The sequence below is a fragment of the Lathamus discolor genome, chromosome 2 (genome assembly GCF_037157495.1).
Source record: "Lathamus discolor isolate bLatDis1 chromosome 2, bLatDis1.hap1, whole genome shotgun sequence".
Classification (NCBI taxonomy): domain Eukaryota; kingdom Metazoa; phylum Chordata; class Aves; order Psittaciformes; family Psittacidae; genus Lathamus; species Lathamus discolor.
In genome coordinates, this window is record NC_088885.1 from 115234131 (window position 1) to 115253541 (window position 19411).

Below are 19411 nucleotides of genomic sequence, written 5' to 3' on the forward strand. Positions count from 1 at the left end.
TGGCAACAAGAACATTAGCTATATGCTAACATAACCTACCAGTCTGTCCTAGTTGCTTTGGCTCCTCTGGGTTACATGGAGCAAGAGACAGGACTCATTTCACTTTTCTGAGACCTTTGTTTTCCCAAGGGGACAGATCTCTCCAGGTCTCTTCCCAGTGACTAAGAGGAAACCTCAATGTCTACCTAAAGGTTAGGCAAGATGAATCCTTAGGAATCCTTGGGTTGAAAGGTAGACATTGCTAGATCCTATCTAAACTATGGTTCAAAATGAAACATTGCTCCTTTTAAATAAGCAAGGGAGCTACTTCATAATCTGTCTCCTAGGATGGACCATCAGCACTGCTTCAGCCAGACAATGAACAAACTCCATCACCCTTATACTGAGTCTGCATCTATCTATATGTGGGAACTGGTCTTTAGAAAGCACTGAATACATTGAGAAAAACATGGAGCAGGTGCAAGAGGAAGCATGGTCGTGAACAACCTGAGGGCAAGGTAAAGAAGATCTTCTAGAACTGGTTGGATTTCTGGGCAAACAAAGGTCATTTGCATTATTTTCTGGAGGGTTTTCTACGAGTCTAATCTCCCCAGGCAAGGGTCATGTTTGTGTCCGTTACTTATTCTCTTTGCTCTAGTGATCCTACAGTCTTTCCATTGACTGTAATGGCAGTGCTATTCATGGACTGACTCTAGGATTGGACTGTTTACTAAGCAAATAATCAGAATCAGCAAATTTGGAGTCATATGGGCACCCAATAAGCAGCCTGTTTTGTTGTCGGATTTGCTATAAAATCCCAAATCCCTGCAGCTCCTAGCTGCTGGCACCAGGGCTCACTAACAGCAAACAGGATGGCCTTTCACTCTGTGCTCTGCATTTTCTTAGCTGGACTGGTATTTCTCTCTGAAGCTGCACCACTGGTGAGTCTCTTTTTATTCAAACTCAATCATTAATGACAACTGAGATTTTCTATATGGCTAGCATTATCCTCATCCATGAAATTCTTTAACCATTTGGCATTGCTGGAGTCTTATTTTACTCCATTTTTTTAAGCAGCTTCTTCAAGATTCTTAAAAAGTCTTTTTTGCCATTTATCATCTTTTTCAGGATATTATGAAAGGGTCACGGATGTAGAATGTGTGACCTTTTATTTCTGTCAGTTTCTGTCAGTCCATGACTCACATCCCATATCTCCAATAAAGAGGTAGCTTCACCGCTTCACCAAACAAGTGCTTTTCTAAAGCACTAAAAAAATGCTTTTGAAGTAAGACTAATTCTTTATAGTATAATGAAGCTCAAGAAACAAATATTCTTTCAGTTCTAGGGATGTCATAGGTATTTCATTGTTGGTTTCCTGGGCTAACATACTCTGCCTGCATTTATAATAATTTACTATTTTCTTATTTGTGATCTCATTAAAAACGTGCACATTATAACATTTTCCTAGGGCCATATGCAACTCTAAATATTTATCAAGCAATCTGTTTGTGTGTGTCTGTGCGTGTAATAAAGTCTTTAGTATAAAACTCTAAGATAATCTGCTTTAAGAAATAGATGTCTGCGAGCTAGCATTGAATACTATTTGTCAAAAAAAATGCTTTTAAGTCAACATTAGCTCTGCAATAAGAATTCATCTCTTCTTTGAAAGAAGGTTTTTGCAGGGCTGGTGAACAGCTCCTATTCAACCTCTCCTGCTTTCCCAAGGTCTCCCATGGCTCTGTTGATTCCAAATGCCCTCTCATGGTGAAAGTGCTGGATGCAGTCAGAGGAAGTCCTGCAGCCAATGTAGCTGTTAAAGTCTTTAAAAAGGCTGCAGATGGAAGCTGGCAGGACTTTGCTACGGGGTAAGTTATGTGGTCTTATGAAGCCATTTCCAAGGTGCCTCAGGCAAACAGTTGAGAAATAAAGGGAATGGAGCTCTGATCAAAAAAGCTGTATGCTTTCTCACACGTCACACTATCACTGTTAACAGGACATGAATTCCAGTCTAAAATCCATCAGATTCAAGTGGAATTTATGTATGACTGAAACACATGTTAATTGCAAAAATATATTGAGATGCTTCTCTTACCTGTATAAGGGAATAGGTTTAATAATTATTATTCTAGCTCCAGTACTATCTTTCATTTCTATAAAAAGAAAAAAAAATACTTAAAAGCCTATTTACCAGAATTTTGTAGGTAATCCAGACTAACTTCTGTTTTACACATGATGGGTATAGTTTTATTTGCAACAGTAAACACATATGAAATCCTCTCTGTAAGATTTGACTGTACACATGCAAATAATAAGCACATTAGTTGTCTTTTCCTTTTTAACAAACATGCTGGTTGGAAGAAACTCCTTGACCAGGAAGTTTTAAGGAGTCCCGTGATAACACAGCACAGAAGCATTTGTTTGTGGTTATTTCTATATATCTGCATGCCTTTTGTTAGAATGACAGTTTACTGCCTACAAAGCACCACCGAGGGGAAGCCAATAATACTATTCTCTTCAGTCTTTGGGAAAAGTATGGGTAACAGAGGAATACATTTTACTAGACCTCAAATAGGTGAGATGATATTCAGGCATTTGTTTCATTGTAACAACTCATATAACCAGATTTTTAAATCAATCAAGATAAATCTTTAGCAACAGCAGGATATTCAAGCACAGAACGACAAGTGCAAGCATGGACAGGAGCCACCAGAGCATCTAACTGTCTTTTCCTTGGATTTTTATAGCATAATTTACCTAAAAGCTGCAGAAAAAAGCCCCACAGAAGACTACAAGGAGAGAGGTACCTTTCTCTCCCCCAGAAGGGTTTCTTTTTCTAAAACTCAAAACAAACTTACTTTTCCCCATTGAAAAGGAACAAGGCCAGGAGACTGAAGGAGAAACAAACACCTCCACTCCCAAATACTGTGTGTTAAACCAGGAATAAATTGCTCTCAGAATGGATTTATATCCCATAAAGAACAGAGAAACACCATTAAAAAAGATACATTGCTTTCCAGGAAAGCAGTGACAAGGATGTCTTGTCCTTAATGAATATTTCTCCCATTATTAGGAAACTCAGATTATTTCAAATGCTTTGTCAAGTGCTCTTGAATATATAATACAAAATACAGTTTACAGAGGAATAAGATAAATGCAAGATAAATTAACATTGGTGTTAAACGACCTCAGTTTGGGGGCATAACATTGCTTTCTTGTTCAATTGGCAATGCTGGTCTCAACAAGCCCAAGGAGACAAATCCTGCAGTTCTCAGCCAACCGCTGTTGACATTTTAGGTCAGCACACCCCTGAGAAAATCAAATCCCTTCTTCTGAAATATGAACTGAGACTAACCCTAGGCAAGTGAGAACCACGTTGCTGGGGGAAGGCAGTGGAGGAACATTAAGTCACATTTTTCTTGCAGGTGAAGATTTTGATCTTTCCCTTGACTTGCATCTTAACCAAGGTTTCTTACAGTGACACCCTTGACTTTAGCTGAGGACGCTTTTCTAAACTGAGTTTTCACATTATTTTTCTTCTTTTTTTTTTCTTTTGGGTAAAACAGAGTTTATCTCTGTTAAAGCAGATGAAAATCTGAATGCAATCAAAGAATACAATCTATAACTACTCCGGTCAGGTTAATAACATTTGTAAGTTACAGTACCTAGCCCATACATATGGAAAAAATACATTTTGTAAAAATATCTATAAAAAATAGTTTTTTTCCTTTTTGTTTGTTTGTTTTGACTTTGCTAACACATTTTAGGAAATTAAGCAAATGCATCTAGCAACTGGTGAATTTGGTGTACTGGTATTTAAGAGACAGGAAGTTAGCATAGCAACAGCTAACTTTATTAAGAAGCCTATTTCAAAATTAGTCTAACCAAAAATATGCAAGAGGAGATAACTTGAGCTGAGATGTACTCTGAGGAAGGCCTTAGGGCACAGAGACTGGGAAACGTGATTTGGGTTCTATATTAGCTCCTCCCTAGCTTTGACCCTCTCACTCCTCACATATTCTTGAAAATCTAGGTCTTATCATATAGATCAAGAGTTGCATTCACCAAACATATTTCTCATGCAACTAGGCTGTAAATCATAAAAAATGACTGCAGCATATTTGAGTGGTTCCACCAACATCCTTCTTTAAAAAAAAAAAACCTCATCCAAAATAATAATTCATGCTCCTGAGATACAGCTCTTCAGCATTCTGCATCTTAGTGCAGAGTTTATCTCAGTGCAGTATGTAGCCCAAGAGTACCTAAAGGCATTATTGCATAGGCAGTGTAGGTTTAACCTGGTCACAAGATATAATGAAGGTCTAGATGGTGAAAATGTGCATCAGGATTGCAGTCTAGGCTGGAACCATAGTAACTTAACCAGAGGTTTGCAAATTTTCTGCTGGAAAAGCACAGCTTTAACTCAACTGTCCATCTTACAGCAGATGCTGGCAGTCCGCATCCTATTAAGAATAAACAACCATACTATATTTATTCCTCAGCACAGACAGTAATACAAGTGCTGTTCAGAAGGGATCGCTTGCAGCCTTTTGCTATCAGGACTGAATGCAGGGCATCCTCTGCCTTGTGCTAGTCCCATCCAGGCTCTGAATTGCACACTGTCCTGTTGGCTGTCAATGCAGCAGTAATGCTGAAGGCTTTGCTTGTGATACCACTTGCACTGAATGACTACTGCTTAATAACTGAAATGAAGTGCCATTAACTCCTGGTAGTGGGCCAGAGTCTTCAAGTGAACTGTTGTTTCCAGTTTCCCAACTGTTCTGTGTAGTTAACATCTGCAGCTCTGGGTCAGCACTTATTAGGAAAAGCACCCTTCAAGATGCATCCATGCTTTTCTCAAACTAAAACTTATGTGTTTACATGAATAAAGATTTTGAGCTAGACATTATTTTTCCTTTTAATGGGTTTGTGTCTAAACTACTCAACTTCTAAGTAGATGTAAACGAATTGTTATCTTGTACTGTCATAGAATCGTAGAACAGTTAGGGTTGGAAATGACCTCAAGATCATCAAGTTCCAACCCTCCTGCCATGGGCAGGGGTGCCTCACACTAAACCGCGTCACCCAAGGCTCTGTTCAACCTGGCCTTGAACACTGGTAGACATGGAGCATTCACAACTCCCCTGGACAACCAATTCCAGTGCCTCACCACCCTAACAGGAAAGAACTTCTTCCTTATATCCAGTCTAAACTTCCCCTGTTTAAGTTTGAGCCTGTTACCCCTTGTCCTATCACTACAGTCCTTAATGAAGAGTCCCTCCCCAGCATCCCTCTAGGCCCCCTTCAGATACTGGAAGACTGCTATGAGGTCTCCGCACAGCCTTCTCTTCTCCAGGCTGAACAGCCCCAACTTCCTCAGCCTGTCTTCATACGGGAGGTGCTCCAGTCCCCTGATCATCCTCGTGGCCCTCCTCTGGACTTGTTCCAGCAGTTCCATGTCCTTTTTATGTTGAGGACACCAGAACTGCACACAATACTCCAAGTGAGGTCTTGTCAATGAGTTCTTCCTCCTTCTACCTACTGCCTCTTACTAAAGCAATATGAATTAAGCAGGAAATACTAATTGAATGGAAACAGATGTGTACACTTCACAAATTGCCTGTGAACCATGTTTCAAATAGGGCTTGGGTTCTCTGTAGGTTCAGTCTACCCTGGATCCAGGTGATTTCACTTGTACTGGACTAGTGAAACTTTTGTCAGTCTTCAAATTGCTAAACTTGAAATATGAGAAAATCTGAAAATTAGCATGGCAATTCCTATCCAGTTTGTTCTTAATTTAAGCAAAAGCTCTGTCATTCAGACTTTTTCATCTGCCACTGTTAACTAAAGGTAACAAATAAAATTAAGAAGGAGGCAACAGCTGGAAAAGGAAAGCTGCAATAGCCCAACTGATTGTATCTCTGATAAGCAATGTGCCACTGCTGTCTCCCCTTCCTCTCTTCCTCCTCAAGCTTTTCTGTTTTCTGCCTGGACAGCTACTCTTGCCATAAGGCAGCAAAGTTCCACTAGTTCTTCATGTCAAGACTCTCTTCATTTTTCCTTCAACTACATCATGTGGTTATGAAGTGCTATAAATATCAAATATTTTCAGGGGAAAAAATGTTTAAAAAAAAATCAGAAATAAAAGGAGGGAAAAAAGTTAAATGGGGTTTAGCAGCTAAGTATGTAAATATTTAAACAGCTGTCATGCAAAACTTGGTCCTTTTCAAACAAATAAGGTGCAATGCCAGCTATATTTCCTTCTTGCTTCTGGACTTCATTCATCCATCCACATATTTTTGTTAACAGCTGAGTACATACTCTCTCTCAGCTGGGAATTCCTATTGTTCATTTACGTGGCACCCAGTGAAAAGGTCCCTGCTTTTTGACCAAGGCACTGTAATTCAAATTAATAGAATCTTGATGTTAAATTGCTTTTCCAAGACACTACCGCTCAGGGTCACATAAAACTGTACCAGAGGTAAAACCTATAGCCTCAGTGGTAATAACTAGAGAACAAAATAATTTTCCACTAAAATCTCTCTTCTCTCTTTAATTCTAATTTGAGATTTGCCGTCTTGCCTTTCATCATACCAATCCTTTTCCTCGGCCGCTAACATTTGGTTCCAGAGGGCACTTGGTACAAGTTAAACATGATATTAAAAGAGAGTTCTTAACTATAATATCTGCTGTAGCAATAGAAATGACCAAAAAAAGCCAGCCAGCTTTGATTTGTGATGTATATGGATAAGTTAGTGGCAGGGACAGGCTCTGCAATACAGAAACATACACTACATGGGAGGGATTTTTTTCAGATGATTAGAAACCATTCAGTGTAGAATTTGGCTGTGCAGCACCTCTGCTGTTTAGTATTCCACATCAGCTGTTTCTGTTTAGCATCTAAATGACAGTATAAAGTATTTATGTAGATATTTTACCATTACAGGAAAACCACAGAGTATGGGGAGATCCATGACCTCACAACAGAAGAACAGTTTGTAGAGGCAGTATACAGGGTTGAGTTTGACACCAGCTCTTACTGGAAGGGACTTGGTCTTTCTCCATTCCATGAATATGCTGATGTAAGTATCTTCAAATACATCAAATAACCTGTATATTGTGTAGTGGCATCAGTTGGAAAGAACTACAGACCTGTGTCATAATTCAGTGAAATGGTTCATTGCCACATAACATTGGCAGATAAAGGCAGTATACAGCTGGCTAAGCCAAAGGAAGTAGCTAACTTTTGTGCAAATACTGACACAGCTCTTCCAAATGGAGCTGTGCCCATTCACCCATTCAGACTAGTAGGGACCTTTGTTCAAAAAAAGCTACATTATTTGAAAGTACACAGTGTTTAAAAACAAAGGAGCAAAAAAAAAAAAAAAAGAAATAAAAAACTGCTTTTGTTGTTGCTGAAGGAATACAGGGATTTGGAAACACTAGTTTTATGGGAAATAAGCTATTCTTTAAGCAGATGTATTTTGCCCATATCAGCCCCTGGCAATCTCTGAATTCTAGTGTGACCTGTAATTACAGGAAAAGGCAATTCTTTCTCATGTCCCTTTAAAAAAAGGAAAAAGGAAAAAGATGCTCAATGCTGAGATATGCAATAGAAAAAAAAAAACCCAAACACCCCCCCCCCCAAAAAAGGCATAAAAGTATGAAGAAATAACCATAGTGGGAGTGGAAAAGCTTGCTGTTTCATCAACACTCAGATGTCATAAGTAGGCCAGCAATATAATCATGTCTTGTGCCTCCCTTTGCTTTCAGCCCTACACTGATTTATTGTGTACTTTATTCTACTCCATTTACTTAGCATTTCCAAAAATTTTGTTTAAATTCTTCAGGCTTAATCTGACATTAAATTTAAGTAGTCTGGAATGGCTACAGTTTGTATTATAGAACATTTTAAACCCTAAGTTTATGAAGGTCTGTGAAGACTAAAACAAATGACTAAGGCCCATGTCCATAAAAGTCTGAGGTGCAGCTTGGGCCATTTAAAGGTCAAATAAACAGTCCTCAAAAACATTCCCTAACCATCGGGATGTCTGAAAGTTGCTGGGGCATACAGAAAGGCTCACCTCAAAAAGTGCTTAAAAGCACCTCCTTGAGACTGCTCCAGCTAGGCTGTTGGCGAAGACTTCCTTTGATGTAATAGCCTACAGGTCAACAAATTAGCCTGGGAAGTGGGCAGAGTTCAATGACTGACTGTGTCTGTGTACAAGGCAACAGGAGCCTACAGTCCTCATGTCCCAGCTGCTTAGACTTTGACAGGGCTGAGATGTAGGAGAGAACTCTCTAGTACTCTTGTAGAAAGCATGTCATGGTTCAGAAAACAGATCAAATATTAGATTGAAGAGAGACAAAGAAAGTGGGAGCTTAAGCCTGGTGATGACACTTTCCTGGGAACTAGGTGTCCCAAGTTCCAGGGATTGATCTGGAGAGCAGTAAACCTGAACTACTTAGGACAAGTGTTCTCCTTGTTCTAGCAAGTCTAGCCACACAGTTCTTAATGCAAGAACTGACCCATCGCCAGCTGTGTTATAAACAGGATTGAGGCACTGAAGTACAGAAAGCAACTTCGGCCTCCAACAGCCCACCTTGCTTGGACACCTCACACAGAGAGGTCACATTTAAGGTCACTAGATGGGATTTCATCTCTGTCTTTCTTATTGGTTCTTTGAGATACCTCCCCCTCATCGTCCCATTCCACACCACTGACTATTTTGGCTGACTCGGGTGTAGGTCTCTCCATTTAACTTCACTGCAGCCAAGGCTCTTTGTAATCCTCACTCCAGATCTCAGACATCAATCAGTCTTCAGCAAGTATCACAAAGTAAGGGGGAGCATTACACTTCAGAAGGGCAAAATCACTGACTGGACAGAACAGGCAAAGTATTTTGCAGAGGAAACGGAGTGTGCTTCTTTATTCTTACTAAGGTAGTTTTGAACATACATTGCTCATTGTGATCAAAGGTTTTCTCTTTTCCAGGTGGTGTTCACTGCTAATGATTCTGGTCACCGCCACTATACCATTGCCGCTCTCCTCAGTCCTTTCTCTTATTCAACCACTGCTGTTGTCACTGATCCCAAGGAATGAACATGTACTGTCATTACACAAACTCCCTCCTCCTCTAGAACTATAGTAGGCTTTTAGGAGGAAGGTTTTTCCTACTGCTAATGCATAACTTTTTTGCTACATTAGGGTTTTTTTTTCCATTTTGTAACCTGGCAAACTTCAGACAAGTCAATAAAATATTACTTTAAAACAGTTTTGATTCTATCAATGAAGTTTTATTGTGTTCTAAGGTGTCATGATTTACATTCAAGTGCAAAGGACATCTGGAAAACATGCATGGCATGGCACTTGAATTGGCTCTGTTGTCTTCCTCCGCTACCTTAAAAAAAAAATCTCACCACATGCACTGGCTCAAAATAAGAAAGATAGAAAATTGCATGACCTTAAAAAATTTTGACCAAACATGCATACTCAAAATAAGAGAGTCATCCATGCTACTCCTAGTTTACACACAGAAGAGACGATCAGGCTATCAACTAGGTCACAAGGTAAATAAGAGAGATTCTGAATACCTAGCAGCAGAATAAACGATGCTGAAAGACTGTTGAAATATATACATGCAGAGAGCTGAAGGAGTTAAAAATCTATGTACCTTTACTTAAAACTTCAGGTAAGCCTCAATACTTTGTCCTTTCAAGAGGAAAATTTGCTGCTTAATCAATGTAGGAAGTTCTGAAGCTATTTTAATTAGCACCATTTTTAAACTTTGATCTTTAACCCAGCTGGCTCTTCTTCAGGTGCATTTCGGTTAAATCTCTAATATGTCAAATCTCCATCTATCATTTTAAAACAGTCCTAAAATAAAAGCAACATCTTAAATTTCTCTTTATATTTTTAGAAACGGGAAAAGGTAAGCTGTAGAGTGACTGTGATTCAAATAATGCTGTTGATAAACTGACTGAAGACTTTGAGGGCTTTCATAGTGATTTCTACAGACTCATGGCCTACTGTATTGAAAGTATCATAAAGCATAGGAGTTGGTTTTTTAACAGGATAACAGAAACTACAGAGAAAGTTACTGAAATCATGCCATTCAGAAACTATCAGCCTTCACCTGCCACTGACACTGGAGTTTACCTCTACACATACAGCCTTCTGGAATGACTGCATACCAAATGAATTCATAACTTACAAAAGCTTGCCTTTAACATTTCACTATTTGGTTACTTTGTTCCCTGATTTTTGGACATTACCACAGTTGTGCAACTCTTGTAAGCAGTGCAAACAGTTTCAAAACAGCACCCATTTTAAAGCATGCAGATTTCATGAGGTCCTGCTATTCCTGGGCTTGAAAACCAGTAGGTTTGACTTGCAGTGGCTTACGCCCAGCCCTCAAAATAGGACGTATGTTTACGTACGTGTAGTAATTAAAAAACCCAAAACCAAACCAAAAAACTACTCTGCACATATTCATCCATCTGGCAACAGGATAAACCTAGTGAGAGAGTGAACACACATGTGTCTAACCAAAGATCAGAAAGGCAAATATTACAGAAGTAACATTTCCCTAAACTGAAGCAGATGCTTCTGGTGGGAGCTGACTTGAGTTGTACTTGAACTTGTACTGAATCCAAGGGAGAAGTGAAATGACAAGACTTAAACCACTGTTTAACTATGCTTCAGAAATGGGTATTTAGGTACGTGGTTATCATGCTGGAAATGAAAAGTCTCATTTTTTCTTGAGGGGAATGCATAAGGTAACTACAGCCCACACATTATCCACTTACCTTTCACGAGAGGTGGGGAGTAGGCCACCACAGAGGGAAATCTCTTAACTGATAAACATGGGTGAGTCAATTAAGCCAAGCCACAGAGGAATTCTCACTGAAATTGTCAAGTTGACAAGAAATTTGCATTGCTCTTCATTGTATGAGGTCTTTACAGCACTAATTCCTCAACAGAGACAAATAAAACAGAATAAACATTGTTTCCAAGAAAATAGATATCCTGCGGTTGAGCTAGGCAATATTCACAATACTTCCATAGGCAATGATAGCAGACACTTATTTTTGCAGACAAGGTTCATGTTTGTATGGGTTACTTATTTTCCCATTGTTTACTAAGTAAATAGAATGAATCAGTATGTTGAAAGTCATATGGGTTTTCTGATAAATAGCTCTGTTTAGAGGCCTTGATATAAAAATCAGAGATCCCAACAGTTTCTACTTGCTGACACTGAGACTTCCTAGGGGTAGGCAAAATGGCTTTTCATTCTGTATTTCTCGTTTTCTTAGCTGGCCTGGCATTTGTCTCCAAAGCTGCACCACCGGTAAGTGTCTCAGGATTGAGGTCCTTCATACTATGTAGTCCCAGATTTTCTTTTTTTATATACTTTAATTCGTATAAATGAAAAATAGATTATTCCATTTTACTGCAATTCTTTTGATTTCATCAACTGTGGTTCTCTCCTACTGCTCTTTTTCTGGTCCTTCTTTCCCCTTTGCTAGTGACTAGTGAGGTTACAGAAGCAGAAGCAGCACTTGTCATTAGACACAGCTACGTCAAAAATAATGTGAGACTTGAAAAAAAAAAAAACAACCTTATTCACTACACAAAAGCCTTGGGACTGTTGAAAAGAAACTAATAGCCCTTATAACACAATAACCAAAATCCTGTTGTGAGGGATGTAATTTCTTCTGGTGAGACCCATGCTGGGGAAATGCCTTCTCTAGTCCTCTCCCTTTCTGCTACCCACTACAGTTCTATCCCAAGCAAGTGAGATCTCAACACTCATCGATGCAAGCAAAGAACAGAGCCAGACTCAAGATCACACTTCCAGAGGGCTCATTTATTCCAGCAAGGCAAGACAGAGACATATGCTTCAGCCTGAAATTCTTCTAAAATTGACTTGTCTCTGTCTCCCCTCCTACTCGTTCTTCCTCTATTGCTCTGATCTTTGGGAAAATAAATACCTGACCAACCTTTGTGAAGAAGCAGACTTCCATTGAGCTCCCAGGGTATAAAAGACAGGAAAATAAGTAGTGGCATTAGAGCCCCCCCTTGCCAATGCGTTAGAACACTAGTGAGGAGCCTCTGCATTCCAGAAAGGGAACATGAGGAATCTGGGCATACAGGCAGTACAGATACATGCAGATACATTGGTCTGATATAGGGCAGGGTTCCTGCCTGGTGGGACACTCAATAGATCACAGACTGTAAGAGAGAACGTAAGAGAGGGCTCTTAGTTTTTACCATCTACATCACAATTTATTTTGCAATGATTAAATGGAGATCAATGATTGCTATTCTGAGATCATCGCTGATTAGCACCTTCCACAAAGCTCTATTTTCTCACTTTTCATCTACAGACTTGGGTAATGGAAGGTCAAAGTCTTGATTCAACTCCACTTTTGAGTAGGTAAAACATAAAGGCATAACCATTGCTTGCGATTAACATGCTGGGAGTGAAACTATAGCCATCCCATCTTGGAGGGAAGGTTTTCCTCTCCTGTCCCTGCACAACTGCCAGGGGGTGACAAATCTGATACAACATAAGGAGAGGCTCCTTATGTGGTGTTTTTCAAGTTTACAAGAGAATGAAGATAACTCCATGGCAACAAGACATCACAGGCTCTCAAATACGGAAAGCTGTGCTTGAATTACCACTCCAAAATAAAGAGTTGACAGATTTCTAAACATTACTACTACTTTTGGTGATTTAATTATTTCCTGTTGAGGTCACAATCTAGTTACAACTTCATGCTGGAGATGATGGGTACTTAAGCCATGCAAGTAGAAAACACAAGTGTGTACTCACACACAGCCGCAAGTGCCTCCCCAGTGCACATAGCTACACTCCTGATGGCTCCTGACACATCTTTCTTCGTAGTTCCACCCAGTATCCAGCCCCCAGAACGCTTTAGGCTACATTTGTGCAGTACATAGTGTTCTTGCCCAGAAAAATACGGTATACTCTATAGATCTAAAGAATAACAGTGCTTACTGCTTTATTACACACCATTGAGAACCCTTCTTACAATACAAAAATTCTCTCTTCCTCTCTGAAGGACTCTGCTGACTCCAAGCATCCTCTTTTTATAAAAATTCTGGATTCAGTCCGAGGAAGTCCAGCTCCAAATGTTCCAGTTAAGTTATATAAAGAAGCTGCAGATGGATCTTGGGAACTGTTAAACTCAAAGTAAGTAATACCAAAATAGTGAGTGAAAGAAGGGAAAGGCAATGGGAAGAGGCCAAATAGTTGAAAAACCAGCTTCACATTCTCTAACATGTCTTTTTTTATTCAGAGGAAAGGAACATACTATTGAATGAATTTGCTGCTTTTAACTGTACTACAGTTTCAACTACCAAAACGGTTTTATAATGCTTTTATAATTACTATGAGCCCAAGAAAGTATTCTAAAATACCCTTTAATTCAATCATCATTTCTCTTCAATTTCATTACAAAGGATTATATTACTTTTTAGTACCCAGCAATGAACTGCTGCATTGTTACCAGAAAAATCAGGCAGATTCTTAGGTTTTTTTTAAACTAAGACTCTGGTTGAGTATCCTACCTTTACTGGCTATTTTCCTTCTTTCTAAATGGATTTTCATTTCATCAACACCACAGCTTCAGAGAAAACATTAAACTGTTTTGAACATATACAACCTCATATTTGATAGCCACCTTTAATTCAAGAACAAGGAATCAGCCAAACGAAAAAATCTGGGGATAAAGCTTCCTCATCTCTTCCCCACAGAAAAGAAATTACATTTAAAACAAGAAAAATAATCTCCCAGATATTTAAATGTTGCCATGTCTTAAAAAAACAAAAAAGTAATTGTAGAATTTCATATGTAGATAACTTTTTTTTTAACTGCCCTACATTTTAGTATATATTAACACTTTTAAAACTCAAAAGGTTGACTCAAAATATAATTGGAAATCAAACTGAAAAAAATCATAGAGGGTACATAGAATAAACATTCTTTATTACAACATCCTACTTCCACACTTATCTCCTCAAGATAGTCGCTAAGTCTCCCCTGAGACCTTTCCAGGCCTGTTAACAGCCTGTTTACCTAAAAAAGAGATAGGGCTCATAAGGGCTAAAGCCTACACAGTGCAGGATTTTCAATAGTGGGATCCCAGATGCATTTCTAGACAGTCCATGAGAAACTGTATGCAAGTGGCTCTTTGGTGTTATAAAGCAGCGGGCTGGCAGAAACCACAGTGCTCTCATATGTGTCCCTGAAAAACAGCTATAGTGAAGGGTATACATATTTGTACAAGGTGGGGAAGAACAATCTGTTCACATTGTCCTACTTAAATCACCTTCTACCCCTCAAGTGAGCAGATAGCTTCACACATATTCTGTCACTGGAAATACATGAAATCTTCCATTAAGAGGGTGTTTAGTTTATCTTCAACTCTGAACTTAGAGGCTTTATATAAAGATACTGGGCTGAACAGCTGGATCTTGACTAAAGCCATGAAAACATCCTTAACATTTGAAACAAAGTAACCTTAAGATAAGGTGTGCAAACATTGTGATAATACTAAATCAACCTCTCCAGCCTTGTTAATTTGTAAATAATTGAATTTTAACAAGAGATTCTGAAATAAACTGTTCTCAGTTAAAGATATGTTAAAGATATGTTTGGGTTTAGCTGAAAAAGCTTATTAACAAAATGAACATTTATCTAATAATGATCAATCTACAACAATGAAAAAAATAGACATCCGAATGGATAAAAAAAGTCTGACAACTGACTACAGAGCATCTTAGAAGTTACAAGTGGTATTCTATGACTCACACGCTACATTAAAGCACAAATCTTAAGTAATGCATTGGACAATGGTATCAAAAATATTAAAATCTTCATTTTACTCTGCATGCAATTTGAATATGTTCAGAAAAGATGATGGCAGCCAGAACACAAAACAGTGGTTTATAACTACTAAAATCAGACACTAGCAATGGATAACCCACCCAATCAAAACCCTAGTATTACATAATTTATTTCACAGAAATAGGTTTCAACCAAGAGACATGCTTAAGAGACAGAATTCAGTATTGGTTCTGGAGCCCTAAATTAGTTGGTGTTCAAAGGTGCATCATTTCAAGGCAGAGCTATGGCCTTGGATAGCATTGATAGCATCTTCAAATAAAACAAAACCATCTGTTTGCTAAGGACAGAAAATCAACCGATCAATACAGACAACAGGGAATTCCATAAGGCTATGCTGGCTGATCTACAGTAATTTCAAATGGTAGACTTCAAATTTCAAATAGCCAACTGTAAAAAAAAAAAAAAAATATATACTCAATACATCTAAATAAGAACAGAAAAATCAAGAGTTGATCCTACTTCCTTGCACAGTAAGTGCACCATAGAGCTTCTGCATTGCTTACAACAGTGGTGAAGTTTTCCCTCTGAGTGGCTAAATTTAATTAACTCCAATACTCTGCCAAGAGTCTATGAACAATAATGTCAACTTCTGGCTCACCCTCAAACCATACAGAGTAGTGACATGGCAGGCAGCCATCTGCTGTGGCAATGGTGGAAATAACAAACGCCAGGATAAGCTCTGAAGCATCCATAATACAGATGGACATAAGCCATTCCAGACCAATAGAAGTATTCACCATATTACTTAAGCTACAGAACATCACTCAAATTCAATTGCTAAGAACTGCATTCTTGGGGTTTCAACCAAAATATAAAAGTGCATTCTTCTGCCATCACAGACGAACCGATGACAACGGCGGGCTCCATGAACTCACTACTAAGGAACAATTTGTAGCAGGGTTGTACAAAATTGAGCTTGACACAGCCTCTTATTGGAAGAGTCTGGGCTTGAACCCCTTCCATCACCATGCTGATGTGAGTATTCATTTTCTCCTGTACTTTAGCTGCAAAAAATACAGACCCTTTGCATGTCTAGGCTTCAATTAGTAACTGAATGTTGAGCTTTCTTTTCACTTTAAAGTGTTTCTGCATTAACACTTTAAATCTATAGCCTCAAAGCTTTTTAACATACTCAGGAGAGAACGTAATTACTAGCTTCCCCGTAAGTCTCAATAAGCTCTTAGATACATTACTTTCAAACAGGCTTTCCATCCTTCTACCTCTACTTAAGCCTGTGATTCTTTCTACTCTAGACACCTAAGGGAGAACAACAAGTGGAGTATTCTGTTAAGACTCCTGGGAAAAGAATTTTTCTGCCTTTTGGATCCAGAAGTTTCACAGCTGTAGGCAAAGTTTATAGTTTAGATTTTTAAAGATAATGGAAGTATGAAATGCATTCTAGATGCTTGGATCCTCAGTTAAAAAAAAAAAAAAAAGAAAGTATAACAGGCCTTTTTAGTTTGCATGGGATAGATCAGTTAGAGAAGGTGGTCTAAACCAGGTACCAGCTGAGGCCAGCTACAGGGTTAAGGGGTTCTCCATGGGGGCTCTCCCCTTAACCTTCACAGTGTCAGCCCTTTCATATGAGCTTTCAGTAGCAGCTGCAGCCCTGTATTATTGTTTACTGGACTGTGACAGACCAGTGAACACCACCAGCCATACAGTTTGCAACTGCTGCCCAAACAGCCATTCCTCATCTTGAAGAAAAGGTAGCAAATGCCTGGGTTAAATTTTGTTTCTGCCTCCCTGAAATAGATGAGAAATGACATTCTTATTCTAAGAAACAATGAAGGTTAACGCTGCATAGTCTTGCCTTCTGTGATAACTGAAACAAAAGAGGCAAGATGAAAGGTTTACAGCATATAATAAATTTATTACACATCAAGATGTTTAACTCTACATTCCAGACTAGAAATAAATTTAATCCAGAGTGCAGGAGCTCCTTTCTTAAAACTAAACCTCAGTGGGGAATATCATGCTTTGCTCAGTTCACTGGTTGTTTCATATGCATTTTTATTAATGTTGAAAGGAGCAGAAGCTATGCACCACAGAATTATTAGACTATTTTAAAAGTTGACACCCATCATCTTACACAAATAATCTACTATGTAAAAGGAGAAATCAAAGGATAGCACATGAGCTAGGAAAGATGTTAGAAGGACTATTATAAATCATTCATATATAAGGTTATTACCATATTGTGACCGAAGGACTTCTCTAGTGAGAATGCAGTCCTTCTCTATCTACTAGATATGTAAAGAAGAAACTCATTGCTTCATATTTTAGCGTGATGATAGTGACTGTAGCACTATGTTTTAATTCTGTTTCTCAAAGCTCAGGACTCCATAAGAGCAACAAAAATAGTCAAATACTTGAAAGAATGCCTTTTTTATTTTTCCATTTTTAATAAAGACAGTCAATGGGTTCAATAAGGAACCATTTATGAGTACCAACAAGGAAACCCCTATTTGGATAATAAATATATTAGGAGAGGATATTTAACATGGAAAAAAAGGCAGTTACAGATCACTGTGATCAAATCACAAGAGAAGGTATTTTCAAAGTCTTGTGAGAGGGTAGATAAAATGATTACAATGGTTCCATATAGGCTCATATGTAGAGATCACTTCTCATTTATCTTGCATGTTCTTTTCTTTTTCCAGGTGGTGTTCACAGCTAATGATGGTACTTATCGACTTTACTCCATTGTTGTTCTCCTCAGTCCCTTTTCCTACTCAACTACAGCAGTAGTTAGTGAGCCAGTGGAATAGAAGCAAATATTAAGGATGGCAATTTAGAGGTGTAAGATAAAGATTCCATCAATGGTAAGAACTTAGTTTCTGACTGTATCAACAGTAAATCACTTGTTTTTTCACTTTGTTAATTTTAGGAGAAATATGCATTGATTTTGTTTTCAAATATTCTTCTGAATAAAAGTATTCTTTATTTCTGTATTGTGTAAGTATTGTTCTTCTGAATAAAAATTTAGGGTTTGAAAAAACACATTAAGCTTAGGAAAAAATGCACTGAAACTCCATTACTGACATTCTAAGAATAAATCAAGGTCTTCCGTGAAGTTAATAAACTATACTCCTTCTTGTAAAGGAAGAGAACAAAACGCATCTGAAAGGTGTCTCATGACAAGCAAGCCCACAGGAAACGCAATCTACCACCTACCACATCTACACTTTATCATTGAAGTCCACAATAGATGAAGTTGCATGGGACTACTACCCCAGGATGCCACATAATCACCAGATTCTGATTTTTAAGATATAGAAGCAAAAGCAGTTTAAAAGAGACAGCAAGACAGAATAGCAATTAAGGATGCTACACATACTTAAAATTAAAATGCCTTCTTCCCTGCTTTCCAATATATTGTAACTGGTGACTCTTCCAAGAGGAGTCCGTATCCAGTCCTGCAGAAAAGTATATACATCAAACATATTTAATAAGTTTATTTGTGTACTTTCATAAAATTGTGCAAATACCTTTGACCCCAGATGAAGTACTCCCAAAAATTACTTGCATACCTCTAACCATCAGACACTTTTGTAATAGCTATAAGATACAAAGAAAAATAAGGATAACTGATGATTCCTGAGAAAAGCAGCTCCCTGTTTAATGCCAGGAGAAGCGGGGATGAATACTTCTATTTCCCATTCTTGTAACCCATACATAAGGAAGATAGATTATTCCTACACAGAAATACTTAGCCATTAGGAGAGCCATTGGAAAAGCATGAATCATGTATCCTAATAAAACCAGAAGCTGAAAGCATATAAATACCAGTAAAGGGAAACCAATGTTAGCCTATGGCTTGATCCCATCCCTGCCTAACCTGATATAACTGCTGGCCAGGTGTTCCTTTCGTTGTTACTTCAAGGGATTGAGCACTAGAAAAATGAGTTCTTTGTCTATAAACAAAACTCAAAGAAGATACGTTCTCCACAGAACCTCAGAATAAACAAGCCAACACAATCTTTAGAACATTATATTTCATAAAAGACAATGATAAAAAAGTACAAACATTTGCATGAACAACAAAAAAAAAACCAAAATTATGATAGTACACAGGAAATTCCCAGCATTTGTTTTAGTGCATTTTTCATTAAGACTATCTTACACACCTCTACAAATAAAATAATCTTAAGTACACTTCCTCTTGCTGATACACAATGGATCTTTTTAATATTTTTAAATAACTGGCTCAATAGTTACCCACTACAACAAAGTCATTAGTAAACATAATGATAGAAAAATAGACTGGCAAGATCCGAGAAAAAGGACATTTTGCACTTGCTTTTCCATATACTGTCTATTGCAAAATTGATTTTATATTATATATTCTCCTTTAATTTGTAATACAGCAAATGGGCTGAAGAGTACCACAGCATATCAACCAGATTCCACTGTTAGTATTTCTGTAACATTTTTACTTGTTAATTTGCAACACCTTCAGGGTCTTGTAAAATACTCCCTCTTTCTTCTCCCTCCAT

The 19411-nt window shown here is 38.1% G+C and overlaps 3 protein-coding genes and 1 long non-coding RNA gene across 4 annotated transcripts in view; 2 read left to right on the plus strand and 2 right to left on the minus strand.

Moving 5' to 3' along the window:
• The window catches only part of LOC136008635 (uncharacterized), a 41796-nt gene extending 30852 nt beyond the window's left edge, over positions 1–10944 (minus strand). The window contains exon 1 of the long non-coding RNA XR_010610169.1: positions 10786–10944. This is a non-coding gene — a long non-coding RNA (uncharacterized LOC136008635). The remainder of the gene's footprint in view (positions 1–10785) is intronic.
• Positions 795–9250, plus strand: LOC136009355 (transthyretin). Its single transcript, XM_065669352.1, has 4 exons — positions 795–920; positions 1705–1844; positions 6923–7058; positions 8972–9250. Exons 1-4 carry the CDS (start codon positions 852–854, stop codon positions 9077–9079), a joined length of 453 nt encoding a protein of 150 aa, XP_065525424.1. The 5' UTR covers positions 795–851; the 3' UTR covers positions 9080–9250.
• Positions 10945–11191: 247 nt separating the features above from the next.
• On the plus strand, positions 11192–17864 carry LOC136008638 (transthyretin-like). The gene is made up of 4 exons (XM_065668182.1): positions 11192–11327; positions 13066–13196; positions 15752–15887; positions 17576–17864. The coding sequence occupies exons 1-4, from the start codon at positions 11259–11261 to the stop codon at positions 17681–17683; spliced, it is 444 nt and encodes a 147-aa protein (XP_065524254.1). The 5' UTR covers positions 11192–11258; the 3' UTR covers positions 17684–17864.
• Positions 17319–19411, minus strand: part of B4GALT6 (beta-1,4-galactosyltransferase 6) — a 35082-nt gene continuing 32989 nt past the window's right edge. The window contains exon 9 of the mRNA XM_065668180.1: positions 17319–18331. Within this exon, the coding sequence (XP_065524252.1) occupies positions 18259–18331 (73 nt within the window). The 3' untranslated portion in view covers positions 17319–18258. The remainder of the gene's footprint in view (positions 18332–19411) is intronic.

What these genes read in the sequence shown, in the direction of transcription:
- LOC136009355 (XM_065669352.1), top strand. Translation starts at nt 852, where the DNA reads ATGGCCTTTCACTCTGTGCTCTGCATTTTCTTAGCTGGACTGGTATTT. An exon ending in TCTCTGAAGCTGCACCACTG is followed by an intron (nt 921 to 1,704) that starts GTGAGTCTCTTT and finishes TGCTTTCCCAAG; the next exon opens with GTCTCCCATGGCTCTGTTGA. An exon ending in CATTCCATGAATATGCTGAT is followed by an intron (nt 7,059 to 8,971) that starts GTAAGTATCTTC and finishes TCTCTTTTCCAG; the next exon opens with GTGGTGTTCACTGCTAATGA.
- LOC136008638 (XM_065668182.1), top strand. Translation starts at nt 11,259, where the DNA reads ATGGCTTTTCATTCTGTATTTCTCGTTTTCTTAGCTGGCCTGGCATTT. An exon ending in TCTCCAAAGCTGCACCACCG is followed by an intron (nt 11,328 to 13,065) that starts GTAAGTGTCTCA and finishes TCCTCTCTGAAG; the next exon opens with GACTCTGCTGACTCCAAGCA. An exon ending in CCTTCCATCACCATGCTGAT is followed by an intron (nt 15,888 to 17,575) that starts GTGAGTATTCAT and finishes TTCTTTTTCCAG; the next exon opens with GTGGTGTTCACAGCTAATGA.